Source organism: Callospermophilus lateralis, chromosome 5 (genome assembly GCF_048772815.1).
Source record: "Callospermophilus lateralis isolate mCalLat2 chromosome 5, mCalLat2.hap1, whole genome shotgun sequence".
In the NCBI taxonomy this organism is placed as follows: domain Eukaryota; kingdom Metazoa; phylum Chordata; class Mammalia; order Rodentia; family Sciuridae; genus Callospermophilus; species Callospermophilus lateralis.
Window position 1 is genome coordinate 41,919,760 of NC_135309.1, and position 23,809 is coordinate 41,943,568.

Sequence of the window (23,809 nt, forward strand, 5' to 3'; positions counted from 1 at the left end):
AGCCCTAATATCCAGAATATACAAAGAACTCAAAAAATTAGACAATAAGATAACAAATAACCCAGTCAACAAATGGGCCAAGGACCTGAACAGAAACTTCTCAGAGGAGGACATACAATCAATCAACAAGTACATGAAAAAGTGCTCATCATCTCTAGCAGTCAGAGAAATGCAAATCAAAACCACCCTAAGATACCATCTCACTCCAGTAAGATTGGCAGCCATTATGAAATCAAACAACAACAAGTGCTGGCGAGGATGTGGGGAAAAGGGTTCTCTTGTACATTGCTGGTGGGGCTGCAAATTGGTGCGGCCAATTTGGAAAGCAGTATGGAGATTCCTGGGAAAGCTGGGAATGGAACCACCATTTGACCCAGCTATTGCCCTTCTCGGACTATTCCCTGAAGACCTTAAAAGAGCGTATTACAGGGATACTGCCACATCGATGTTCATAGCAGCACAATTTACAATAGCTAGATTGTGGAACCAACCCAGATGCCCTTCAATGGATGAATGGATTAAAAAAATGTGGCATCTATACACCATGGAGTATTACGCAGCACTAAAAAATGACAAAATCTTGGAATTTGCAGGGAAATGGATGGCACTAGAGCAGATTATGCTTAGTGAAGCTAGCCAATCTCTAAAAAACAAATACCAAATGTCATCTTTGATATAATGAGAGCAACTAAGAATAAAGCAGGGAGGAAGAGCAGGAAGAAAAGATTAACTTTAAACAGAGACATGAGGTGGGAGGGAAAGGGAGAGAAAAGGGGAATTGCATGGAAACGGAGGGAGACCCTCATTGTTATACTAAATTACATATAAGAGGTTGTAAGTGGAATGGGAAAATAAACAAGGTGAGAAATGAATTACAGTAGAGGGGGTAGAGAGAGAAGATGGGAGGGGAGGGGAGGGGGGATAGTAGAGGATAGGAAAGGTAGCAGAATACAACAGTTACTATTATGGTATTATGTAAAAATGTGGATGTGTAACCCATGTGATTCTGCAATCTGTACTTGGGGTAAAAAAGGGAGTTCATAACTCACTTGAAGCTAATGTATGCTAATGTATGAAATATGATATGTCAAGAGCTTTGTAGGGTTTTTGAACAACCAATAAAAAAAAAATAAAAAAAAAAAAAAAAACACAACCATAAAAAAAAAAAAAAAAAAAAAAAAAAAAAAAGAAAGGACCACTCAAACACAAGAGTTTCAACTGGGCACAGTGGTGCACACCTATAATTCCAGCTACTTGGGAGGTTGAGGTGGGAAGATCACAAGTTCAAATCTAGCCTGGGCAACTTAGCGAGACCCTGTTCTCAAAAAAAAGAAAAGGGGTGGGGATGTAGTTCAGTGGTAGAGCACTTGCCTACAGTGTGCCAAGTCCTGGGTTCAATCCCAAAGACTGAGGGGGAAAAAAAACAAAGAGCTTCTAAATTAAGACTAAATGCTGAAGAGAACACAGCCTGACCTCTCAGATGTAAGAAAGGTGCAATGAGAAGACAGTATTCTAGGCAAGGGAGAAATGTGATCTGACTTGCCCTTTTATGAAACTACTATCACACTGTTGTCACCATCTTCACATGGCCCTCCTAGGACAGATACTGTTTCATCTTCACATTGTACCTCAGTGCTCCACTCAGGCCAGCACCAGACAGGTATTCAGGAAGGCGGAATGAATGAACCTTCTTGTCCCAATTGTGTTATTTACTTTTAGTTCACTAAGCTAAATTTTCCTCCTCTCTGGTTTCTGTCCATCACCAGTGTGGCACCTTTCCCACAAAAAGAAAGAATCCCAAAGTTGACAGTAAAACTCCTGAGACTCCTAAGCCTGTGTTATTGTTAAGCCACATCCAGATGAGGCTGAAACACTTGGAATTTGTGACCAAAGTGCAAGGCATAAAACAGTGGAAAAAACAGGGGCTTCAAACTAAGGTACTAACCTTTGACCCTGGGCAAGTTCTCTAAACTTTTGGAACCTTAGTTTTCATCTGTAAAATGGGTAGTCTGATTCATTCTTCTTGACCATGTACAATGCCTAGAAGAAAGCTCAATTTTTGGTCAATCCAAAGGTCAACAAAGAGGACAAGAGGGCCTTCTCTCTATATGCTAAGTAAAGCATTTCAGCTGCCATTTTGGAGGAGATGCAGTCCTTTATAAATGTTCAATAAATGATTGTGGGCCTGACCATCTTCAACCCAAACCCCACAGTGACATCTCATTTTAGGAGAGAAAATTTCTCCCAGTTGACTTTAATCTCCACTCAGGGTACAGTTATGACCAGGTACAAATCAGCCTGTGCCAGCCCAGATTTCCTTTGGTGCTCAAGGCCATCCTCAGATGTTCTCAAAGATTGATTGGCCTATCTGCACCATTCCTGACCTGCAACCCAGTAACATTATCAGAAAGGTAAGAGGAAACATGGGTTTACCCACTTGTTCTTGGGAGATCCATGGTGGCCTCCCAGATTCAGCTGTGGACCAGTGGTCCCAGGTGACTTTGTTACTACACTGCTGGTAGGGTGGGCATGTTTTCACATTCAGGCCTGTTTCTCCTAAATAGTAAAAGACTGAGATGATGGATGTCTTAAAATTCAACCACTCAAGGTTGGAGGTTAGCTCAGTGGTATAACACTTACCTAAGATGTAAGGTCCTGGCTTCAAACCCCAGCACCACACACACATACACACACAAACTCAATGACTTATGCAACTTATGGCTCCATGCTAGCAATAATATCAAACTTAAAGCAAGGTGCAGCGGCACAGGCCTGTAACCCCAGCAGCTCGGGACTTTGACAGCCTCAGCAAAAGCGAGGAGCTAAGCAACTCAGTGGGATTTGTGACCAAAGTGCAAGGCACTATCTCTAAATACAGAATAGGGCTGGAGACATGGCTCAGTGGTTGAGTGTGATAGATAATGTTAAATATTCAATTTCTCCAAATCACACTCCATCTCATATCATTTTAATCAAGGGCTAAATTATATTGTTTATAGTCTGGAGCAAAATGTGATATGTGCAGGGAACAATGCAAGACCCTTCCTAAGGCACAGGAATATACTACACAAATATGTAATACAACACTTACATCATAAATAGCTATTTACTGAACATGGATAATTTGCCAGCAATTTCACATCAACTAACTTCATCCTAAATCATACTATTAATATGCACACTTCAAAGACAAGCAAAACTGAGGCCAGAGATACAGCTCAGAGCATTTGCTTACTATGTGTGAGGCAAAATAAATAAATAAAGATAAGCAAAGTCATGGAGGTGAAGGAATTTGGTCAAATTCTCCCAGAATGAGGATTTGAACCCAGGTCTGTCCATCTCTTTCTACTCACCTGGCCACACTACCAGCCAGAGCCTGACACTCCTCCCTCCTTTCCTCTCAGCCCCCTCTCATTCTCCACCTCACCAACTTCTCCATCCCAGGACACTGAAACCTTGGCTTTACTGGAAGCTGCAGCACCCCTTCCCACAGGTCTCTGCCCATGTCCACATCCACCATATTCAACACTTGAACTCAGCCCACTGCCCCTCATCCACTCCTTTCCTAGTAGCCACAGCTAACAGGAGCTTTGCCCTCCTCCTCCTCTGGCACCCACTGGTGTGCAGTTCTGAGTTACGCTCTACTGGTCCCCATACACACACGCATCCATCACTGGCCCAAACTGACTGCCAGCAGAAAGCAGATCTAATATTTCTCCTCTACACACCCGCTGTGCCCAGGTGTGATGGATAAGTCTCCTGCTCCACGGCACCTACCCCTGGAATGATTAACGTGGCTCTCTCAGTTGTGGCAGGGGGAGCCCAGCAAGCTGATGGGCTGATGACAGGTCTCTGCAGCCAGTCCCTGGGCTCCCCATTAGAAACTGCTCCATCTCACACCAGAGGAAGGGATTTATTAAGCATGTTCCGTGTGCCAGGTGGGATGCTAGACACTTCACAAATGCTGCATCTCATCTCGCTCTCCTCACAACCCATGGAGAAGGGAATTAATTATCCCCTCACCTTATTGATGAGAAAAGTGGGTTCAAATAAATCACTGCTAGAGCCAGCATTCAAATTTAGTTCTAGCCAAATATGAAGAAAATGGTATTTTCACTGTACCACTATCAGAGAGAGAGAGAGAAGGCAACATCTTTACCTTTACAGGTATTCCTGAGTTTATAATGCATTCCATGTATACCATCTCTCCTCCCTTGATTACTTTTTCATTTTATGGGCACTTTTCCTTCCAAAAGGGTGGACATTTTAAGGTCCATTTTGTGACTAAAAACATTAGGTAGTAGAATACATCTCTGAAACAGGCAAGGTCTCAAGGGCATTACCTACCACTCTAAATTGAACCTATCCACACATCACATCACACTCCAGCTCCTCAAACACACACACACACACACACACACACACACACCCCCTCTGGGGATGGCCTCTCCCCCATCTCATACCCCACCTCAGTCTCCTTTGTCAAGGAGAGCTTGCATTGGGTTTAGCTATTCCCTCAACCCATCTGATTTTGGATCTTGCATCTGTCTCTGGTCGGGACTTCAGCTGCCACGTCTTATACCAAAGTTAGTTAGGGTGAGAGTAACAACCCCCAGGCATACACATTGCTCAACATTTGGCATGGCTCAACCTGCTCTGGATCTCATGCCACACAAATGCCAGGACCTTGGCAGAAGAGATGATGCTATGAAGTTCCTATTTCTTAGTCTGACTAGTAATTCCAATCAACACAGCAATGGGTTATAGGTACAGCAAATCCCACCACTATCCTCACCACTCACCTCTAGCCCACTAGTATTTGATACAGCAACTGTACAATGTGCCTGGACTCAATGAATAATAAATGGCCAGCTGTGACTCTGAACAGCAGGCATCCCTCTAGCTCTGCAAATTAGTAAATCACTCAAACTATGGAGGGCTCCTGGTCTGGAACACATGATGTCATTTCCCCAGGATGGACCCAACTTTGAAACTTCACAGCCAAGGCACAGAGATGGTGTTATCAAGAGCTTGACAGTCTGCAAAGATTGCCATAAGTTAGAGCTCTTTCCTCACAGAGGAGTGTTGTCTATCACTACAAGTGCCCCCCTAGTTATAAGTAAAAAAACAAAAACAAAACAAAAAAACCCTCTTCTTGTTTAAATGGTAGAAGATTGACTGGCCTATCTGCACCATTGATGCAGATCATAAAAAAATTTTAAAAATTAAAAAAAAAAAAAGATTACGACCAAATCCTTAGCATCAGTTCCCAATGCTAAGAGGAATATTTAAACTCAGCAGCAACCACAATAAAGGCAGATCACTGCAAAAACAAGAAAAATAAACCAAGAATAACACTGAGCTTTTGAAATAACGAAATAGCAAGCTTGTTTGCAACTGAAAAGTCATTCTTCAGGTTAGGTGGGTGACAAAGGTTGTTTGGGAGACTGAAAGAATCACTACTGAACTTTCACTCATCAATCTGGGCCATTAGTCAACTTCTCAGAACCAAGGTTTACTCATCTGTGAAATGGGAATGGCAATACCTGCAGAAAAAGGGTAGCCCATTGCAATGGAAGGCATATGGGCCATTAAGCAAACCTAGTTCTGAAAATGGCCACACAAATGGCCATACAAGCAACATTAACTTACTCAAATTCCCTGGGGTAGTAAATGATAAAAATATCCAACTCAGAAGGCTGTTATAAAAACTGAACGACTGGGCATTGTGGTGGTGCACGCCTATAATCCTAGCAACTCAGGAGGATCACAAGTTCAACACCAAAGTTAGCAATTTAGCAAGGCCCTAAGCAACTTAGCAAGACACTGCCTCAAAATAAATAAAACTTAAAAGGTTGAGGATATAACTAGTGTTAAAGTAACCCTGAGTTCAATCTCCAATTCCAAAAAAACAAACATAAAACAAAAAACTGAATAATTAAAGTAAAGTGCTCATTACAGTACTAGACACGAAGGGAATGCCTAATAACTAAAAATGTCTATTAAGACTTACTGTTTACACATTGCTCAACATGGTATTGGGCACGTTGCCTAATGTATCTTGTCATATTTGATTTGTGTACCCTTCAAGGATTATATAAAGATAAACATGTTTTTATATGTAAATATGGACACAGGAAAACCTCAGAAGGCTATCCACTGAAAAGCTAATCTCTTGGTGCCAGGAATAATTTTTCTTTTTACCTACTTTTCCCAAAATTCCTTACAAACATTTACTGAGGCACATTTCTATTTTTTATTATTAATGACAAAAAAATTAGGATACAATGAAAAATCAAAATATCATTCATAGGTAACAAGTCCCTGCATGAGCCACTTCTCTTAGAGGTAAGAGGTTTTGCTTTCCATGAGGAGCCAGCATGTTCTTCTTTTTAACAATATTTACATATTTCTATTTAATTTCCCCAGTCATAACTTTCTGTTCTAATTTACATTTGTCTTATCTTGATTTTGTCTTTCTCATTTATATTTTATAACTTTTCTCAGTGTTTGTCATAATTTGTCTACAAATCCTGTGTATACTGAAGCCAGGCCCATGCACACATTCAGAAACCACTGATGACTTCTAAGGATTGCTGTAGCCCATGCACTAAATGCTTTGTTCCTATATTTCAGGTTCTTTGGTTAGGTCATTAAACAGAACTATACCATTTAAACTCTATTTCTCAGATTATAAAAGAAAATACAAACAGCAATATCTCCCTTTAACAATAATACATATCTATAAAAGTCCCAAAACCCCATAATAAAAAGTCAGTTTTGTTAAATGCTCAATTCACAAAACTATACATATATATATATATTTCTTTCTTAATCATTAAAAAGCCTCCATCCTCATCCCACCCTCTCTCCAAACTAGGCATTATCCAAGCAGCATCAAGCTCAACAAAGTCTGCCACATATCTAAAATCAGGGAAGACAGGAGGTCCCACAGTGCAAAGTCCTCCTTAGCCAACTGATATTGGGGGGAAAAAATGGAAAAGCTAACATAAAACATGGGAAGGGAACTGGAACTGGCAGTTTCACAAAAGACTTTTATAATTTTTAGCAATTTACAAATATTTAGGGTATCCATCAAGTCCAAGAGAACAGGCCAAACTACATGGTGTCTCTGCAGGGCTTCCTCTCCTTACGTCAGGTCCTCCTCTCAGGAATCATTAGGAAGCCCAAACAGCTTCACAGTCCCAGCTTCCCGGCTGCTGTCATATTTGCCATCTTTGTCGTCACAGGCAAATGCAAGCAGAGGCCTTTTGGGGTGCCAAGCCACAGTGAAGGTTGGGGACTCACACTGCACCTCCCATAGTTTGTCTCCTACAGAAATCAACATAGAGAAACAAATCAATTTAATTAAGTACTCACCTCTATAAATTCATGCAATCCACTTAACAATCCTGAGATAGGTATAATTATTACCCCATTTTATAGAGAACACTGAGACAGACACATATGGGTCACAAGCCAGTAGGTGGCAGAGCAGAGTCTGAACACAAGAAGGTTAAGCTGAGTACTCTGAACCTCTATTCTACACTACCTGGAAAAAAAAAGTAATAGCTGCTACTATTTGTTGAGCACCCATTAAGTATCAATGGTTTATATTTTACTGAATACCAAGAATATCCCAGTAAGGCAGTTAACAACTTTAAACTCCGTTTTATTAAAAAAAAAAAAAAAAAAAACAAGGAAAAAGCAGAGACAGCACATGAAGTCAGTCTGTCTCCAAAGAAACAGATCTACTAAACCATAATGCCTTGCAAACAGACCTTTTTCCCAAGTTTTTTTTCCCAATTTGTCAAAATTATACATGATATCTGACATTCTTTAGCTCTGCTAAACTTTTTTTCAATCTCAGTTAAGATTATATAATAAAATACCTATAGTGTGATACTAATGTAAAGATACAGGATACAGTGAATTATACATTTCAAATAGGTCAACTATATGGTATACAAATTATATCAAAGCTATTAAATAGAAATATTTATATTCATACATTGTGTATGTATGAATTAATTTTTTAAGTAATTGTATTTCAGGGACAATTCACATTTTTCCTCACAGAAACTATTCTTCATGATGATATGATCTAACATTTACAGCTATATGTCTGAGCAAATTTCCAAGTTATAAGGACATAAAAAAATTGTTTCTGAAGCTACTACACCTCTTTCACTTCTCTTATGCCATTAATTCCATGTTATCTGTTATGGATTGGTTAAGATAACAAAATAGTTTTTTTTAAAAAAAAAACCCACGTAAACACTAGAGGGCTTCTAAAATGTTTTCCAAATAACCATGTAGCTTTACAAATTTAACACCCTAGTCTTATTGGAAAGTTTAATCATTGAAAGATACATACCATACTGACTATATGAGACTGGCATTACCATTCCAGACCACCAAAGATGAAGTAGACTGACGCAGTATATGGTATTGAGGAGCTGAAATAACTGGACTATATTAAAACAAAGTTCTGTTCTATTATGCTACCAGAAAAAAAAAATTACTTCTTATTTTAACCTTAACTATTAAAATACACAGAATATAAAATTGTATCTAAAATATCTTATTTGCTCCTATAACACACCAAAAAAAAAAATACTGTGGGGGACAGACTAGAAAGAAATACACAAAAATATTATGGAACTATGGGTGACTTTTACTTGCTTCTTTATATTTCGAGCATTTTCCAAATATTTTATAATAAGCACATTATTACTCTTAAAGCACAAATGAAGATGCATTACCATATAAAATTCAAACAATGCAAGGGTACAGAGCATAGAGCAGTGCCTTACAGAAACATCTGCAATGGAAACATCCTCTTTTGCACTGTCCAATATGGTAGCTTCAAGCCACATGAGTCCATGAAATGAAATGTGCCTAGAGTAACTGAGGGACTGAATTTTTTATTTATTTTAATTTTAGTGATATTAAATCACCGATGTAAGTTTAAATTTATCCTTTTTCTCTATCACGTGGCCTTCTCCCAATCTTCTACATCTGATATAGTTTTTATAAAAAGTTCTTTTACAATTAAGTTTTAGTTTCAATACCTAAACAGAAACACAACCCATGAAGAGTCTGGTTACTTGCTTTGTTCATTCAACCATATGACCTGCAAACCTGCCATCTGAGCACATACAGACCTAGCTCTTCCTCTTAGCACAGTAATAAGGTGTATAAACTTAACTGATCCCCTAAAGTAACTTTAGGTGTTCTCATTTATGCACAAAACAATGCTATAAATAATGTAATCATATTTTACTTTGATAATCACCTTGCTTTTAAATTTTTAAACTAGGTTATAGAGAAAATTAAAAATAGGTCTGTTAAAAATATTTGATAGGGGCTGCAGTTGTGGCTCAGTAGTTGAGCACTTGCCTAGCATGTGTGAGGCACTGGGTTCAATCCTCAGCACTACATAAAAATAAATAAAATAAAGGTCTATCAACAACTAAAAAAACTTTTTTTAAAAAGAGAAATTTGCACAAAGATGGCATGGGAAAAACATATATCCATGCACTACTGCTAAGAGTAAACACTGAAGTAACCTTTCTGCAAGGTGTCTTGTGATAAGCTTGAATTCAGCAATACAATTTCAATGGTTTACCCAAAAGGATGATCACATATGTAAAATGAAGTACTTAATTTAAGAAGTATAAAGATTACAAGCCACCTAGTAGTTAAGAATAATTAGTATATTCTGATACATTCAGTGGAGTTCTAAATCCCTTAAAAGTGACTAGGGTAAGCTCAGGAGCTATTGTCATGAGAAGTTTTAAAATACTGCAAGGGAGATGAGCAGGTTACAGAGTAAGCAGCAGCAGCAGGAAAGTAATACTGCATCACAGGAACACAGGATTACGTAAAAGATATGTATGGCTGCACAGTGCACACCACAATGTTATTAACAGGTATTCTTTAAATAGTAGAATCTCAAGGTTTCTTTTCCTGTTTTTTCAGGGGGAAATGAAAGGGGGAATTCTACATAGTTTGGATTCTTTTTGGAGGTGGGATAGAGTGGAGGTAGACAGATTCCTGTTAAATTACCTGGCTCAGTATTGTAGACATGCACCATCAAGTCTGGCTATAATGAAAGAAGAGAGAGGGGAAGGGAGAGAGGGAGGGAGAAAAGAAGGAAGGAAGGAAGACACATTAAAAAATAAATCTAGGGGCTGGGATTGTGGCTCAGCGGTAGAGCGCTCGCCTAGCACGGGCAGGACCCAGGTTCAATCCTCAGCACCACATAAAAATAAAGGCATTGTGTTGTGTCCATCTACACCTAAAAAATAAATATTAAAAAATAATAATAAATAAATAAATCTAGCCAGGTGCTGTGGCACACACCTATAATCCCAGTTACTTGGGGACTAAGGTTAAGGAAGGAAGATCACAAGTTTGAGGCCAGCCTCCTCAACTTAGCAAGACCCTTTCTCAAAATAAAAAGTGAAAAGGGCTGGAGATATAGCTCAGTGCTACAGTGTCCCTGGGTTCATTCTCTAGTACAGGAGCAGGGGAACCCTAAGAAAATTATATTGTATAATGAATTTTTCCCCCATTTTTTTATTTTCAACTTCTGTTTTGTTTAAAGAAAAGAAGCCTTGATAAGTCCTTAAATTTAAAACAAAGTTTTTTCAAGTTATATAGAAACTAAAGACAGAAACATATGGTAATGTTAAAAAAAAAAAAAAAAGGAGCAGGAGTTGTATTCAGATGGTGGGATCACAGATCATATTTTTCTATTCCTGACCTCTTTCTACTTAAAAAAAAATTCTTTACAGTGTTAAAAGTTAACAAAATGTAAAATATTTTCCTTAATCATTTTCCATCAGGTCTGCACTTTTTTATCTAACCTTTTACTCTTTATTACCTAGCAATGAAGTCATAACATAAACATTTATGATAACACTGGTAAAGCAGTAACATGCAGAGCTAAAAACACATAACAAAAGAAGGCCTGATACCCAGGGACGAAAGACAGAAAAAGATTCTCATGAAGTTACCTGTCTCTACTTCAGCTATGTCTATAAAATGATCCTCCGATGCTGATGCCAGCATTTTCCCGTCATGGCTAAAACTGAGGGTCCTCACAGGCCAATCCAGCCTATAAAAGGGGATGGAGAAAGACATGAGAATTACCAAAAAGAAGATGGTACAGTTTTACCCAGGATGCAATAAAATTTAGTCACCCCAAAGGAATGATGACTGAGTCATTTACCTGGAAAAGCACCGTACACATACTAACTCATCCACATCCCAGAGGCTAACCAAAGCATCTGCACTTCCTGTGGCAAAGTATTTCCCCATGGGGTCAAATTTGATACAGATGCAATTGGAAGGATGGGCGTTGATGGACTGCACAGGCTTCAGTTCCGGGTAGCTGAGAAACATGATAAAAAGCAATCAATCTGCAGAAGAGGACTGTGATGCTAAGACAATGACAGACAACACTGAAAGGGAAAAAACCTACAACAATACCCAAAAGTGCAATTCAAGAAACTTTTCTGAAATAAAGTATTCAAGCTACATATTTTGAAAGAGCACAACACATACATGAGAATATAAACCCAACAACCCAACACCTAGACACATACTAGTAAAATTATTGGACTTTAAATTAAATTATCATCGGACTCTTTGACAGCAACATTTTATGTGAAAAGAAAATGGAGTAGCATATTTAAGATAAACAGCAAGAATTTATGAATCAAGGATTTTTACATCCAGCAAAACTACCAAATATACGAATACCAAAAAAATTTAATAAAGTATCTAAAAGTTCTATAAGTATAAATAAGTTATAAAAAGAACTACAGGAATAATGTTCCCAGGAACCTTTCCTGATTGATCTTATTTGAGACAAGGTCATACTATGTTGCCCAGGTTGGCTTTGAACTCATGGGCTAAATGATTCTCCTGGCTCAGTTTCCCTAGTATCTGAGATTACAGGTGTGTGCCATCATGCCTAGCTTGAGAAAGCTTTGACAATCAAACTGACTACACACTTAAGAGCACACAAACTAACAGGAACATTAAAGATACAGGTTCTTGTGAAGCTACATATGGTTAAAAGGGTATAACACATAATAGCTGTATAGTCTGACTATATATGATATTACTTCTTAAGTGAGGGAAAAATAAGGAAAATACATGCAAAAATTATGCAAAAAACATAATTTCTTTTTACCATTTTAAGTAAATCAACTTGGTGATAGTGGTTAGATAAATAAGTATTTAACATGGAATAAAGGCAAAAAGTAACAATGGGATATACTATTTCTATTATCACCTGTGTCTTTAAAAACCAAAAGTTTGGAAAGAAACCAAATTTGGAAAGAGATGCATTTGTAATATAAAAAAGGTATAGTAAAAATTTGTCATCCTTGGGCTGGGGTTGTGGTTCAGTGGTAGAGTGCTCACCTAGAGCATGCAAGGCCCTGGGTTTGATCTTCAGCACCACATAAAAATAAATAAATAAAGGTATTGTGTCCAACTACAACTAAAAAATAAATATTTTTAAAAAATTGTCATCCTAAATTTTAATTGGAAGTTATTAGCCTGAATTTACAAAGTATTTTATCTTTAAAATATATAGATATATTTTCTACCTCTGTTCACTAGAAAGGTTTAGAAACATTGATCAATCTAGCAGCAATGGAAATTCCAAGCTAGTTTCTTTTTTTCTTTTTTAAAATTATTTATTTACTTGTTTTACAGAATACATTTTGACATATTATATACAAATGGAGCACAATTTCTAATTTCTCTGGTTGTACATGGTGCAGAGTCACTCCAGTAGTGTCAGTATTATTTCTCTAAAAATAATTTAGAGCTGCTTAGAGGATTTTCTGACTAAAAGTCTGGAGCAAAAACATACAAGATGAACCTGGAATATCTTATCCTATCAGAGAGGAAGAAACATAAGACTACTAGGATTATGTCTAAAGAAGAACTCAGAAATCAACTTGAAGAGACTCCCATTGGCCAAAGATGAGATAATTTGAGCTTTAATAAGGATAATAATTATAATAGAGTAAAACACATTCCACTGTGTTTAAATACAAGTATATAATGATTATTTTCTTAAAAAATCCTAACTGGTTGTCATGTTTGAAAGTGATAGGGAACAAATTCATTATCTGAAAACTAAAAAATAAATTATCCTGCCTTTCCTAAATGAACTACATCATTAGATAACCAAATAGTAGATAAAAGAATGTATTGCTTCATAAAAGTACTCTAACACACAAACATATAGAACCAGCAGATCTAGATTGGGACTCTCCACAGGTTAACAGTCTTGTTTTTCAATTGCTAAGTTGTAAAGGAAAAGAAGGGGATAGAGTCTAATCCTGTAGGTTAACAGACTCATAAGACATTGTATTTTTTTTTTAAATGAGCAAAACTACAGCACATAGGATGCACTAGATTAAACGAAAAAGAAACTCTATAATAAAGTCAAGGAGTATTTGCTTTTGAGGCAGAGAGTTGTGATTAGGACAAAACATATGTATGGACTTATGGGGTAGCAGAAAAGTACTATTTCTCAACCTAGGTGAGGTTACTGAAATATTAAGCAGATGTTCATTAAGCTAAACATGTGTCATATATAATCTTCAATATCTTTTTTTATAATAAATAGGATTCTTTTAAAAAGTATAGAATACTCATTGGCTACAAAATAAAATCTAAGTTAGCAGCATAACTACTAGATTATAAAAGTACTACCAATGCCCAGGCTTCTTATAATCTAGTCCCAAATTATATTTCAATTTTATATAACTTTTATCATACCCTCTCTCCTTATACTCCTCAACAACCCTGACCTAACTACTCTCCAAATAAGTCACACTTATTCACAACGGTTTTGTCTACTGTTTTGTTATTCTTAAAATTATATTCACCTTTTAAGATCAATCTGAGAAACTCTCTTTCGACCCCTACAATGAATGTGTTCTTTCCTTGGGGTTCCAGGGCAAACTCCTGGCCTCTCAATCACAGAACCTATCTCACTCTGCCTAATATTGCTCACTAGGATAACAGTAAGGATAGACTCAAACAGACCTGAATTTCAATTCATTCATTTACAGAACAAATATTTACTGGGATCCTACAATTATTACAGGTACTAACCTAAGATATTGGCAATTCAACGATAAAAAAGGCAAACACAGTCCCTGCCATAGTGGAATTTACAGTGTAATGAGAGATATAGACAAGTAAATATGCAATTACATTTCTTGCAATTCTAACCTTCCTCGAACTTTGGAAAATAGGAAGAATAGAGATGGCATCACCAGAGGGAAAGTGACATTTAAGCTAAAACTTTAGGCATACAAATTAGTCATATGTCAAAATGCATGCAGTTCTAGTGCTCATTAGCTTACTAGTGTCTTAACCTCTCTGAACCTCAGATCCTCATCTGTCAAATAGGAAGCATACACTCAAACCCCTGGAATTTCTGAGAACTCAGTGAAATGTAAAGTAACTGGCTCAAATGTGCCTAACAGAAATTATGACTTTTTAAATTACTATTTGCCTTTTAAGTTCTTCAGGACAGACTCATGTCTAACTCATCTCTGTATATGCCATAGCACCCAGCACACAGATATCCTGGTCAGCAGGGCACTGGCAGCACACACCTATAATCCAGCTACTCAGGAAACTAAGGCAGGAGGACTGCAACTTAGCAAGATCACAGTTCAAAATAAAAAGGGCTAGAGATTGCAGGGAGCTGCCACGTAGGAGATGGGCGCCCCTAGCTTTGAGTGATACAAATGCAGAGACTGGCTTCCCTGACCCAGAAGCAGGTGGACCCCATCTCAGCTCTGCAAAGAAGCACAGCTTTGGGACTGGGGGCTACCCAATGGGAGTGGGCTGCCCCTTGTAACATTACCCCTCTGCCTTATATGGATGGAATGTTCTTTTGAACAGCCTCCCCCAATAAAACCAAGGTTTGAGGCATGCCCCTCTCTCTTTCTTGCCTGCCTTGCCCACTTTGTGGGAGCTGGGTCAGAGGAGCCATCACAGACCCCAAAGCAAAAGGTATTTCCTGTGTCTTGTGTGATTATTTCATGCCAGCCCAGTTCACCTGGAGTGACCCTGACTGATTTAGTCATGTGTCCTGACAAGATACATAGCTCAATAGTAAAGCAATCCTGGGTTCATTTCCCAGTACCAACAGAGAAAAAGAGATAACAGTTCCCACAAGAGAGAGCCTACTCACCTGAGGATGTTGATACAACCATTGCCATTTGTCAGGAAGAACATATTATTGTCATTGTTCCAGGAGATTTCATTGACCTCAAACTTGAACTGCTCTTCTGCTTTGGAACGGTGTGTCTTGGCATCAATAAAGGTCACGACATCATCCTTGTTGCCTACAGCAATCGTCTGCCCATCAGGACTCCAGCAGATATTAATGTTCTCCCCTGGGAACCCAGATATAATCAGCAAATCACCTGTTTGCCCATAATCCTCCAGAAGTTTATTTGCTATCCTAGAAAGAAGACCAGAACTATCTTCAGAGCTCATTCATTAAAGTTCTAGTCAATAGAAGGGGAACTAGTACTCCAGGACATTCATTTATAAAATTCCCCATTTGGTCCTCACAAGTACACATTATATCCTCTTAGGTAAACTTTATATTCACAGATTTAAAAAGAAAAAGAAAAAGAAATGACAATAAGAAGATGAGCCAAAATGTCAAAGCTATAAAGTCACAGAGCCAAGATTTAAACCCAGATTTGACATCAAGATTCTCATTCTTATTCCAGCATTTCCCAAACTCTACTCACATACCTCCTCCCCAATTTCTACCTATCAATGTAACAGTTACACTTTTCTTTATTAAAGATTTTTTTCTCAAAATTGACACAAAAAGTTCCTTAAATAAGTTTAGCTTCAATTGAACAACAAATTCTATGAGCTAGTTCTTTTCTTCTATTAGGCATTAAAATATACATATAACTGTTTTTTAACATTCATCCATGTACCACCTAAATCACTCATGCATCAGCAGTTAAGTACTTGGGGAAAGCATTAATTGTATCACTCTACTTCCTCCAAGTAAGTCTTATTCAAAAAACCCAATAATCCACTACTGAAAATATAAATTAAAAATTTCAATTTTATCAATTCTAAAATTCAAGTTTTTTCACATTTTAATTTCTACGATATATTTTTAAATGGATAAAGATGAATTCCAAACTTTTGAGTATATCATGGTTATCCTCCCTAATGGTACATACAATATTGAACCATTTTACAATCAATGACATCTTTTTTTTTTTAAACTTTAATTTCCTTTTTTTTTTTTTTAAGAGAGAGAGTTATTTATTTATTTATTTAGTTATAAGTTTTTGGCAGACACAACATCTTTGTTTGTATGTGGTGCTGAGGATAGAACCCGGGCCACACGCATGCCAGGCGAGCGCTCTACTGCTTGAGCCACATCCCCAGCCCAATCAATGACATCTTAAGTGTTAATTATGATAAATGACCTCAAGATTGACAGGATAATATCTGATAAGAACATGGCCTATAAACATGCTACATAGCATTCTGGTTATTTTCTTCCACACCACCAAGACTATCCAAGCTTCAGCCATTCTAATCTACTTGAATTTCCCAAAGTCTCCATGCGTTTGCATATGCCATTCCCTCCTAAGACTGCCCCTCCTACTCCTTACCCATTGCATCCTGACCACCAAATTATTTTGGTTACTCAAAAAGAGTGGGCTCAAATTCTGTATGTTCCCAGGTATACATATAAATTTCTAATCTGGGTATCCATCTTGTAGAAGTCTCCATGAACTATGTCATTTTTATGCATATGTCTCTCTCCACATTAAACCACAAGGTTCTAGAGGACTGTCTTATTCAGCTCAGGATTTCCCACACCTTGCAGAGCACTAAAGCTCATATTCCATAAATAATTGCTGAATTAATACAAGAAGCTTATCTTCCCAATGCACACTTTGAATAGTCACCTTTAGTGTTTACAGTGGCAATGCATTTTGTAGTCCTCACATCCCAGATGCGAATGGTTTTATCGCCAGATGCAGTGACAAAGAGGTCAGGATTACTGGGATGCCAACACAGCTGATCCACGCTATCCCCATGTCCACGATAGTTGTTTTCTTTGACCTGAAAGGAAAGAATCCAGATGACACTTCATGATGTATTGCCTCTACAAGTGTATTTGACTGAAAGTATCTTGGGACAAAGACGATCTAGATAACTCAAAAGTATCCAGTCCTTCCAAGTCCTTTCTTCAGAACTCTCTTCAATAGCCTCCCTTCCCTCCACTTTAATCACTCTGAATTGTTCTGAGGTTCCACATCTGAGTTCCCTTCTTTTTGGTTTTCAACCACTACTCTAGCACCAACATCCCAATTCACCTGCCCGTTCCCAAAGGACTTCAAAAAGGGTCTCCTCAACCCCACAGGGACTCCATCAACCCAAGAGAACCTAGCCACTCCTCCTTACCATTAGATTCCTTCGAACCGCTCCCCTGTGACTCTAAAATCTAAGACCCTCACCACCCCGTATTCTCATCCATCCTGCTCAACACCAGTCTTCATCCTCACCCCCCTCATCAACACACCTCCTTTCTACCACACTCGCTACACACACTTCCCCTCAACATCAATCTTCCTCTTATCTGCCCCATCCCGCCCCCCCCCGCGTCCTTACCCCTTGGTGACCCCATCCCGTCTACACTCCCAACACCCCTTTCTCCTCACCACACACCCTTCCTCTCAGTGCTCAAATCGATCTCCATTCCACTCCTCTGCCCTCCAACCCTCATTGTCTCCCTCACCGCACCTCGCTCCACCACAGCCCCTCTCCCAGGCCAGGGCCGGGCGCCGGTAACTCACCAAACGGTCCTTCTCCAGCAAGAAGACACTGGCCGTCTTGTCGAAGGATCCGGAGGCTAAACGACGCCCGTCGCAGCTCCAGGCCACCGAGTGCACCTTGGCACTATGCGCCGGGAACTCGCGCGTCTTGCTGTGGCCCCGGAACAGCTCTTGCATCCCGAGCACGTAGCGCGACGGGCCACTGCTCACGGAGCACCAGGGGGCCATCGCACCAGGGCCACTCTGACCCAGCGCCGAGGGTCCCATGGCTGCCGCGGGGACCGCCATGACGATGTTTCAGAGGGTTAGACCAGGGGCCAGCCTAGTAGCAATCAGTCCTGGCGCCGCCGCCTCACGCATGCGCTTGGAAGAGCGTCCGCCCGTCTGCGCAGGCGCACGGTGGCCTTCCCCGAAAGGACTACAAATCCCGGCATGCAACGTGTTTCCCGCCTCTGCTCTTTCAAATTAGCATCGATTTTGCTCTGGATTTACAGTGCGCTGAACGTTTCAGCCTGCTTTTATTGCCCTTATTTTTCCCTTACCTACTCTTTGATAGATATACTTGAATCCCTGTTTAATCGAGGAAGGGAACTAACGCAAACCTTCCAGTTTCTTTTTTTTTCTTTTTTTTATTAGTTACACACAACAGTACAATAATCTTGACGTATCATACATTTGAATCAAATGGGGTATAATTTCTCATTTTTCTGAGTGTACAGGTTGCAGAATCACATTGGTCATACAGTCAGGTATATACATACAGCAATACTAGTGTCTATTTTTATCAGTAAAATGTCTTACTTCTAGAGTTGTTTCCCACCCCCACCGCCAAACACTCCCTCCCTAGGAGCAGAAAGTTTGGACTTACTAGAGGACCTGAGTAGGATAGAAGAAATAAGAAAAGTTTGAAGAAAACCAACAGGAGACTGGGGACATAGCTCAGTTGGTAGTGTGCTTACTTGCATGTACAAGGCCCTGTGTTCAATCCCCAACACTGCCAAGAAAAGAAACAGGGATGGGGGAAAAAATGTAACTAAGGTGCTCTATGTACATCCTCACCTTTACTGTTTTTCTCCAAATTCCTAAAAGCCTCGTAAATCTTAAAAGTATTGTTGAGTCTACATGATAAATTCCCACATAGGTTGCATGATTTTTTTTTTTTTTTTTTTTTTTTTTTAAAGAGACAGGGTCTCACTGAGTTGTTTGGCGCCTCCCAATTGCTGAGGTTGGCTTTGATCTCGTGATTCTCCTGTCTCAGTCTCCAAAGCCGCTACAATTACAAGCGTGTGCCTTGGCGCCCAGCTTTACACGTTTTTTTTTTTTAAGCCTAATGGGAAAATATTGTTAAAGATTTATAGGTATAGTCCAAATGCTATGTATTAACTAGATGAAATCAACCTAGAGATCCTGAAAGAACCAACTATCCTGTGCTTTGTGATTAAGAGAATTGAAATTGATACTAAAAACGCAGTCCTTGTCCCATTGCCAATCCAACAACAAGGACAAGATTTTGAGAAAAAAGAAAAGCTTTATTGTTTTGCTTGGAAATGAGAAACACAGGGACTCCTGTCCAGATGCTGTGATTCTCCCTGCCAGGGGGAACATGGAGGCTTTTAAAAGAGGGACATAAGGTCTGGGATACAAATATTATCAGTAAATATAATTAGTGTCCATCAGTGTCCTTGAGAGAGCCATTACTCCAGTTCCTGGGTTTGGAGTTTCTTTTTTCTTGTGGGCAGTAACATTCTTCCAGCAGTGAAGGACATGATAGATGCTCAGCCTGGGGCAAGAAAAATGTTAGCTTTGTCTCACCCACTGTTAGGGAAGAGAAAGGGAGAAAAAAGAAGAAGGGAGAAGGGAATGCAATTTTTAAAATAAGCCATTTGCAGTGGAGCAGCAAGGTTTGTACTCAAAGCATAAAATGGACTTCCATTACGAGTTCACCAGATGATGTGATGTTATCTCTACATACTTCTCATGTTCGCTAATTACAAAGTTTCTTTTAAAAGGAAGGGTGCACCCCAAAAGTGCATCTCACTCTCCAACACCACACTCCATCCTTGGAGTGCACATTCTGCTCTGTTGCTTGCTTTCCTAAATAAATCTTCATTTTTGCCTTGTTGGACACATCCCCAAATTCCTTTCTGCAACACAAGTCAAGAACCTGCCAGGGTTGAGTTAAGGTGTCTTTCTTCCTTCAGAGGGACCCCTAAAAGCACTATCCAGTGATGAACCCCATTGTCTCCTCAAATCTGGAACACTAGCTGCACCCAGGCCTGGGAATGAAGGGGCAGAGCGTAACCCTGTCCACTTGTGCACATGTCATGGGGAGAGGATAGCAGTCAACGTCCCAGGGAGCTTTGGGGATGGTCTTGTGTGGAAGAGCCCAGGATGTGACCTCATTTCCTTGACAATGGAATAAACAGAATCTGGAACGCTGGTAACCAGTCACCCATAATCCAGAGCCAGCCCCATCCAGATCACTTGTCTGAAGACCTTGGTGGACACATGTTCACTTGCAGATTCCTGAGGTTTCTGCCTCCGGAAAGCATGGAGTGGGGGTCTTGTCCTCGTCTGGAGACAGTGGATCAGCCCTCACCCCTGACACCTTTGGCAATTTTCCCAGAGGAGCCCAGAGGCTAGACAGGGCAGCCTACCACTCTGATCCCTCCATGAACAGCCCCAGACCCTGCCCAATTGTGTATGTGCACACCCGTGAATGCATGTGTGTGTATACATTAATGTGAAGGAAGTTTGGTGTTTTCTTGTTTAATACTGGGGATTGAACTCGGGGGTGCTTTACCACTAAGCCACATTCCCTGCCCTTTTTTGTGTTTTATTTTGAGACAGGGTCTTGTTAAGCTGCTTAGGGCCTCGCAAAGTTGCTAAGATTGGCTTTGAACTCACCATCCTCCTGCCTCAACCTACGGAGTTGCTGGGATTACAGGCATGTGCCACTTCGCCCTGAGAAGGAAGATTCTTTGTGTGCCGTTTTTACCTCACTGTATGGCAGGGAGTCATTTTACAGTTTACTGCTATTTTCTGTTTGAACTCGCCCTCTTTGGTCCCACTCCAGGGAGAAAATGAGTCATCCCCAACCCTGGATGATCCCAACAGGATGGGGACCCTCAAGGCAGGCATGGTGGAGAAGTTGCTGAAATACCCGGTACCTGCCCTACAGAGTGGAGACCCCTGCTTTGTCTGTGTCTTCCTGTGCATCTATTGAAGGTTTGTCACCACCCAGCAGATGCTGAACCTAATGTTCTGAAGGTGCACACAACCTTAAGGCCCAAGGGAACTTTCCACCTGGGAATGGCTCTTAGGAACGCCCTGCACCATCTAAGCCCCAGTTTTCTCTGTGGAAATTGGGATTTTCAGAGGATCACCCTCCTAGTGTATTTTCAGGACCAAGTGGGATGAGCCAAGGAAATCCTTGGCCCAGGCCTGGCCCTGCAAAGTGGGCTGCCCAAGGCCTGCAGGTTTCTTATGTGTGACTCTCCCCCCCCACATGAAGAAACTCTGCCTTAGGCCTCACTTATCTAAGGCTTTGGGAAAAGCAGTTTCCTTATTTGTAAAAGATGTTCCAGAATCCATTTCAGAGGGTCCCCAACCTAGATGTAGCCAGAGCAGGGACACCAGGGAGTAGAATGAGGATCCCCTGGCCCACTGAGATTCTAGGAAGAGGTGGCTGGGTTCTTTCATTGCAAAAACATATATGAAGTGCCTACTGTATGCAGGCACATTTCCAGGCATTTAGCATATAATTTAGGGAGTGATGCAAAAAAAGCCCAGTCCTCCTGGGCTGCCATTCCTGTCGGACGTTAGAGATGGTACCCCCCTGTCTTCCTCTAGGTATGGATTCTTCCACCTTGACTGTGAAGAGCTCCTGTCCCCAGAGTGGGCACTCTTGGGCACTGAGGTTGAAGAGGGCTGGACAAACCATAAGTCTGAAACTTTTTGTGATTCCCCTCAGAGGGCTGAGATCTGAGGCTAAGCCTGCAGGAGGAGGAAGACAGATAGCTATGGGTAGGGTCCAGGGCACCTGGACAGAGGAGAGCAAGCTGGGGGCTCAGAGCCAGGCACTGTGAGAATTCATCTCCACTACCGTCCATCCAACTAGGCTTGCCTGCACAATTCTATATTGAGCCTGGACAAGAGGTATGAGGTGCAACCTGTTCACACATGGATCTCCCACCTCTGCCCTCTGTGAGCAGCTGCACCTACAGGCTGGGCAGCCTCTGCATGGGAACCTACCCTGCAGGGGGGCTTGGAAGGGCCTAGGGAAGGAGAGGTCAAGCCCCTAACTCTGCCTGCTTGCCTGCCTGCCTGCCTGTCTGCCTGTTTCCCAGCACACTTTGCTCCATCCTGCAAACCTAGCTGGACAAATACCCCAAGGATTTTTGTGGGTATCCAGATATGGCCAGCCTGACCCAGCTAATGGCCTATGTGCTACTCAACATGGCTGGCTTGGACCTGACCCTCTATGTCCACAGGATCCTGTCCCAGCAGAAGGGACCCAGATCCCAGTGAGGTTGAGTCCGACAGTAAGAAGACCTGAGGGTGACATAGAGTGTTTGAGAGAGGTTGGTGCTGGGTCCTGCTGGGAGGAAGCTCAAGGGACAGACATTAGGCCAGAAGCAGGATGAGCCTGGGACTGTGCAGGCAGTAGACCCCAATCTATAAAGACATTCTATTTTGGGGACAGGGGCTGGGGTAGAGGCAATATCTCAGAGACAGGATCTTCTATGGATTAGGAAAGGCTCAGAGAAAGACAGTCATATTGGGGATCTTTCCTCTTGCAGTTCCAGTGCCACCTGGAGATATAGTGCTGTCCCCAGAAGCAGTGTCCAGACCTCTCAGCTTGAGGACAAGAAGACATCAGTAATACCACCATCAATGGAAAGGGACAGCTCTGTCACCTTCTCCAGAAGGAGAGCTCCAGCTCCCAGAAGCCACTGTGCCACCTGCGGAGCAGGAGCCAGCTCAGTCCCCAGTGGCAAACTAGAACCCCTTCCACCTCCAGAAACATATCTTTCAGCTGCTGTGAGTCTTTTTTTTAATATTTGGGTTTTTTTAGTTTTAGGTGGACACAATATCTTTATTTTTTATATGGTGTTGAGGATCAAACCCAGCGCCCCACGCATGCCAGGTGAGTGCGCTACCACTTGAGCCACATCCCCAGCCCTGCTGTGGATCTTGAGTTAAATCCACTACAGGTGAGATGAAGCCATTCCCCTGTGGCAACAGAGCTTTCCCGTCACTGTGGAGGACACTCTGTGATGTTTGCACAATGAGGAAAACCACTCATGATGCACTCCTCAGGGTGTATTCTGTCAGTAAGTAACATATGGCTGTGTTCGACAACAGTGTATTCTGACCAAAATCCCAGCAGAGTTTTATGTATCTATAAACAAGCTGACTTTAAAAATGTATACAAAAAGGAAGAAGTACTAGAACGTATATTTACACAAACTAAGAGAACGATGACATCCATAGGCAATATAATCTTAGGGGACTACCATTGTGTATTTGTGTCACTGTTGACCAAAATGCTAACTAATACATGACTATTCATGCAGTTTATCAAATATCAATCTATTGATTGATTTGGGGGAACAGTGATGTGTTTATTGTGTTGAGATTTTATTTTCATGAGCACCATATGTATTTCTAGTTTTTTGGATCCTTTGATTTTTCTTTCTTTAGCATTTTGAAGTCTTCAACATACAAGTCTTACACGTGTTTTGTTAGATTTATTCTAAATATGTGGGGTTTTCCACAATTTTTGTTTCCTAATTTTCAGTTGCTAATATGCAGAAGTACAATTGACTTTTGTTTGTTGACCAGGTGTCCTCCTGCTCTTGTTACAATGTGTCTTGGACATTTTTCCTATGAGGAGATGGAGTTTTTCTTTTCTCCCCTTAATC

The 23,809-nt window shown here is 40.5% G+C and overlaps 1 protein-coding gene across 1 annotated transcript; it reads right to left on the reverse strand.

Annotated features, from left to right (window-relative positions):
* Nucleotides 1-6,246: 6,246 nt before the first annotated feature.
* On the reverse strand, nucleotides 6,247-18,227 carry Thoc3 (THO complex subunit 3). Its single transcript, XM_076855828.2, has 6 exons — nucleotides 17,904-18,227; nucleotides 17,013-17,169; nucleotides 15,248-15,452; nucleotides 11,240-11,401; nucleotides 11,025-11,125; nucleotides 6,247-7,332 (listed from the first exon to the last, which is right to left on the reverse strand). The coding sequence occupies exons 1-6, from the start codon at nucleotides 18,168-18,170 to the stop codon at nucleotides 7,169-7,171; spliced, it is 1,056 nt and encodes a 351-aa protein (XP_076711943.1). The 5' UTR covers nucleotides 18,171-18,227; the 3' UTR covers nucleotides 6,247-7,168.
* Nucleotides 18,228-23,809: the final 5,582 nt, after the last annotated feature.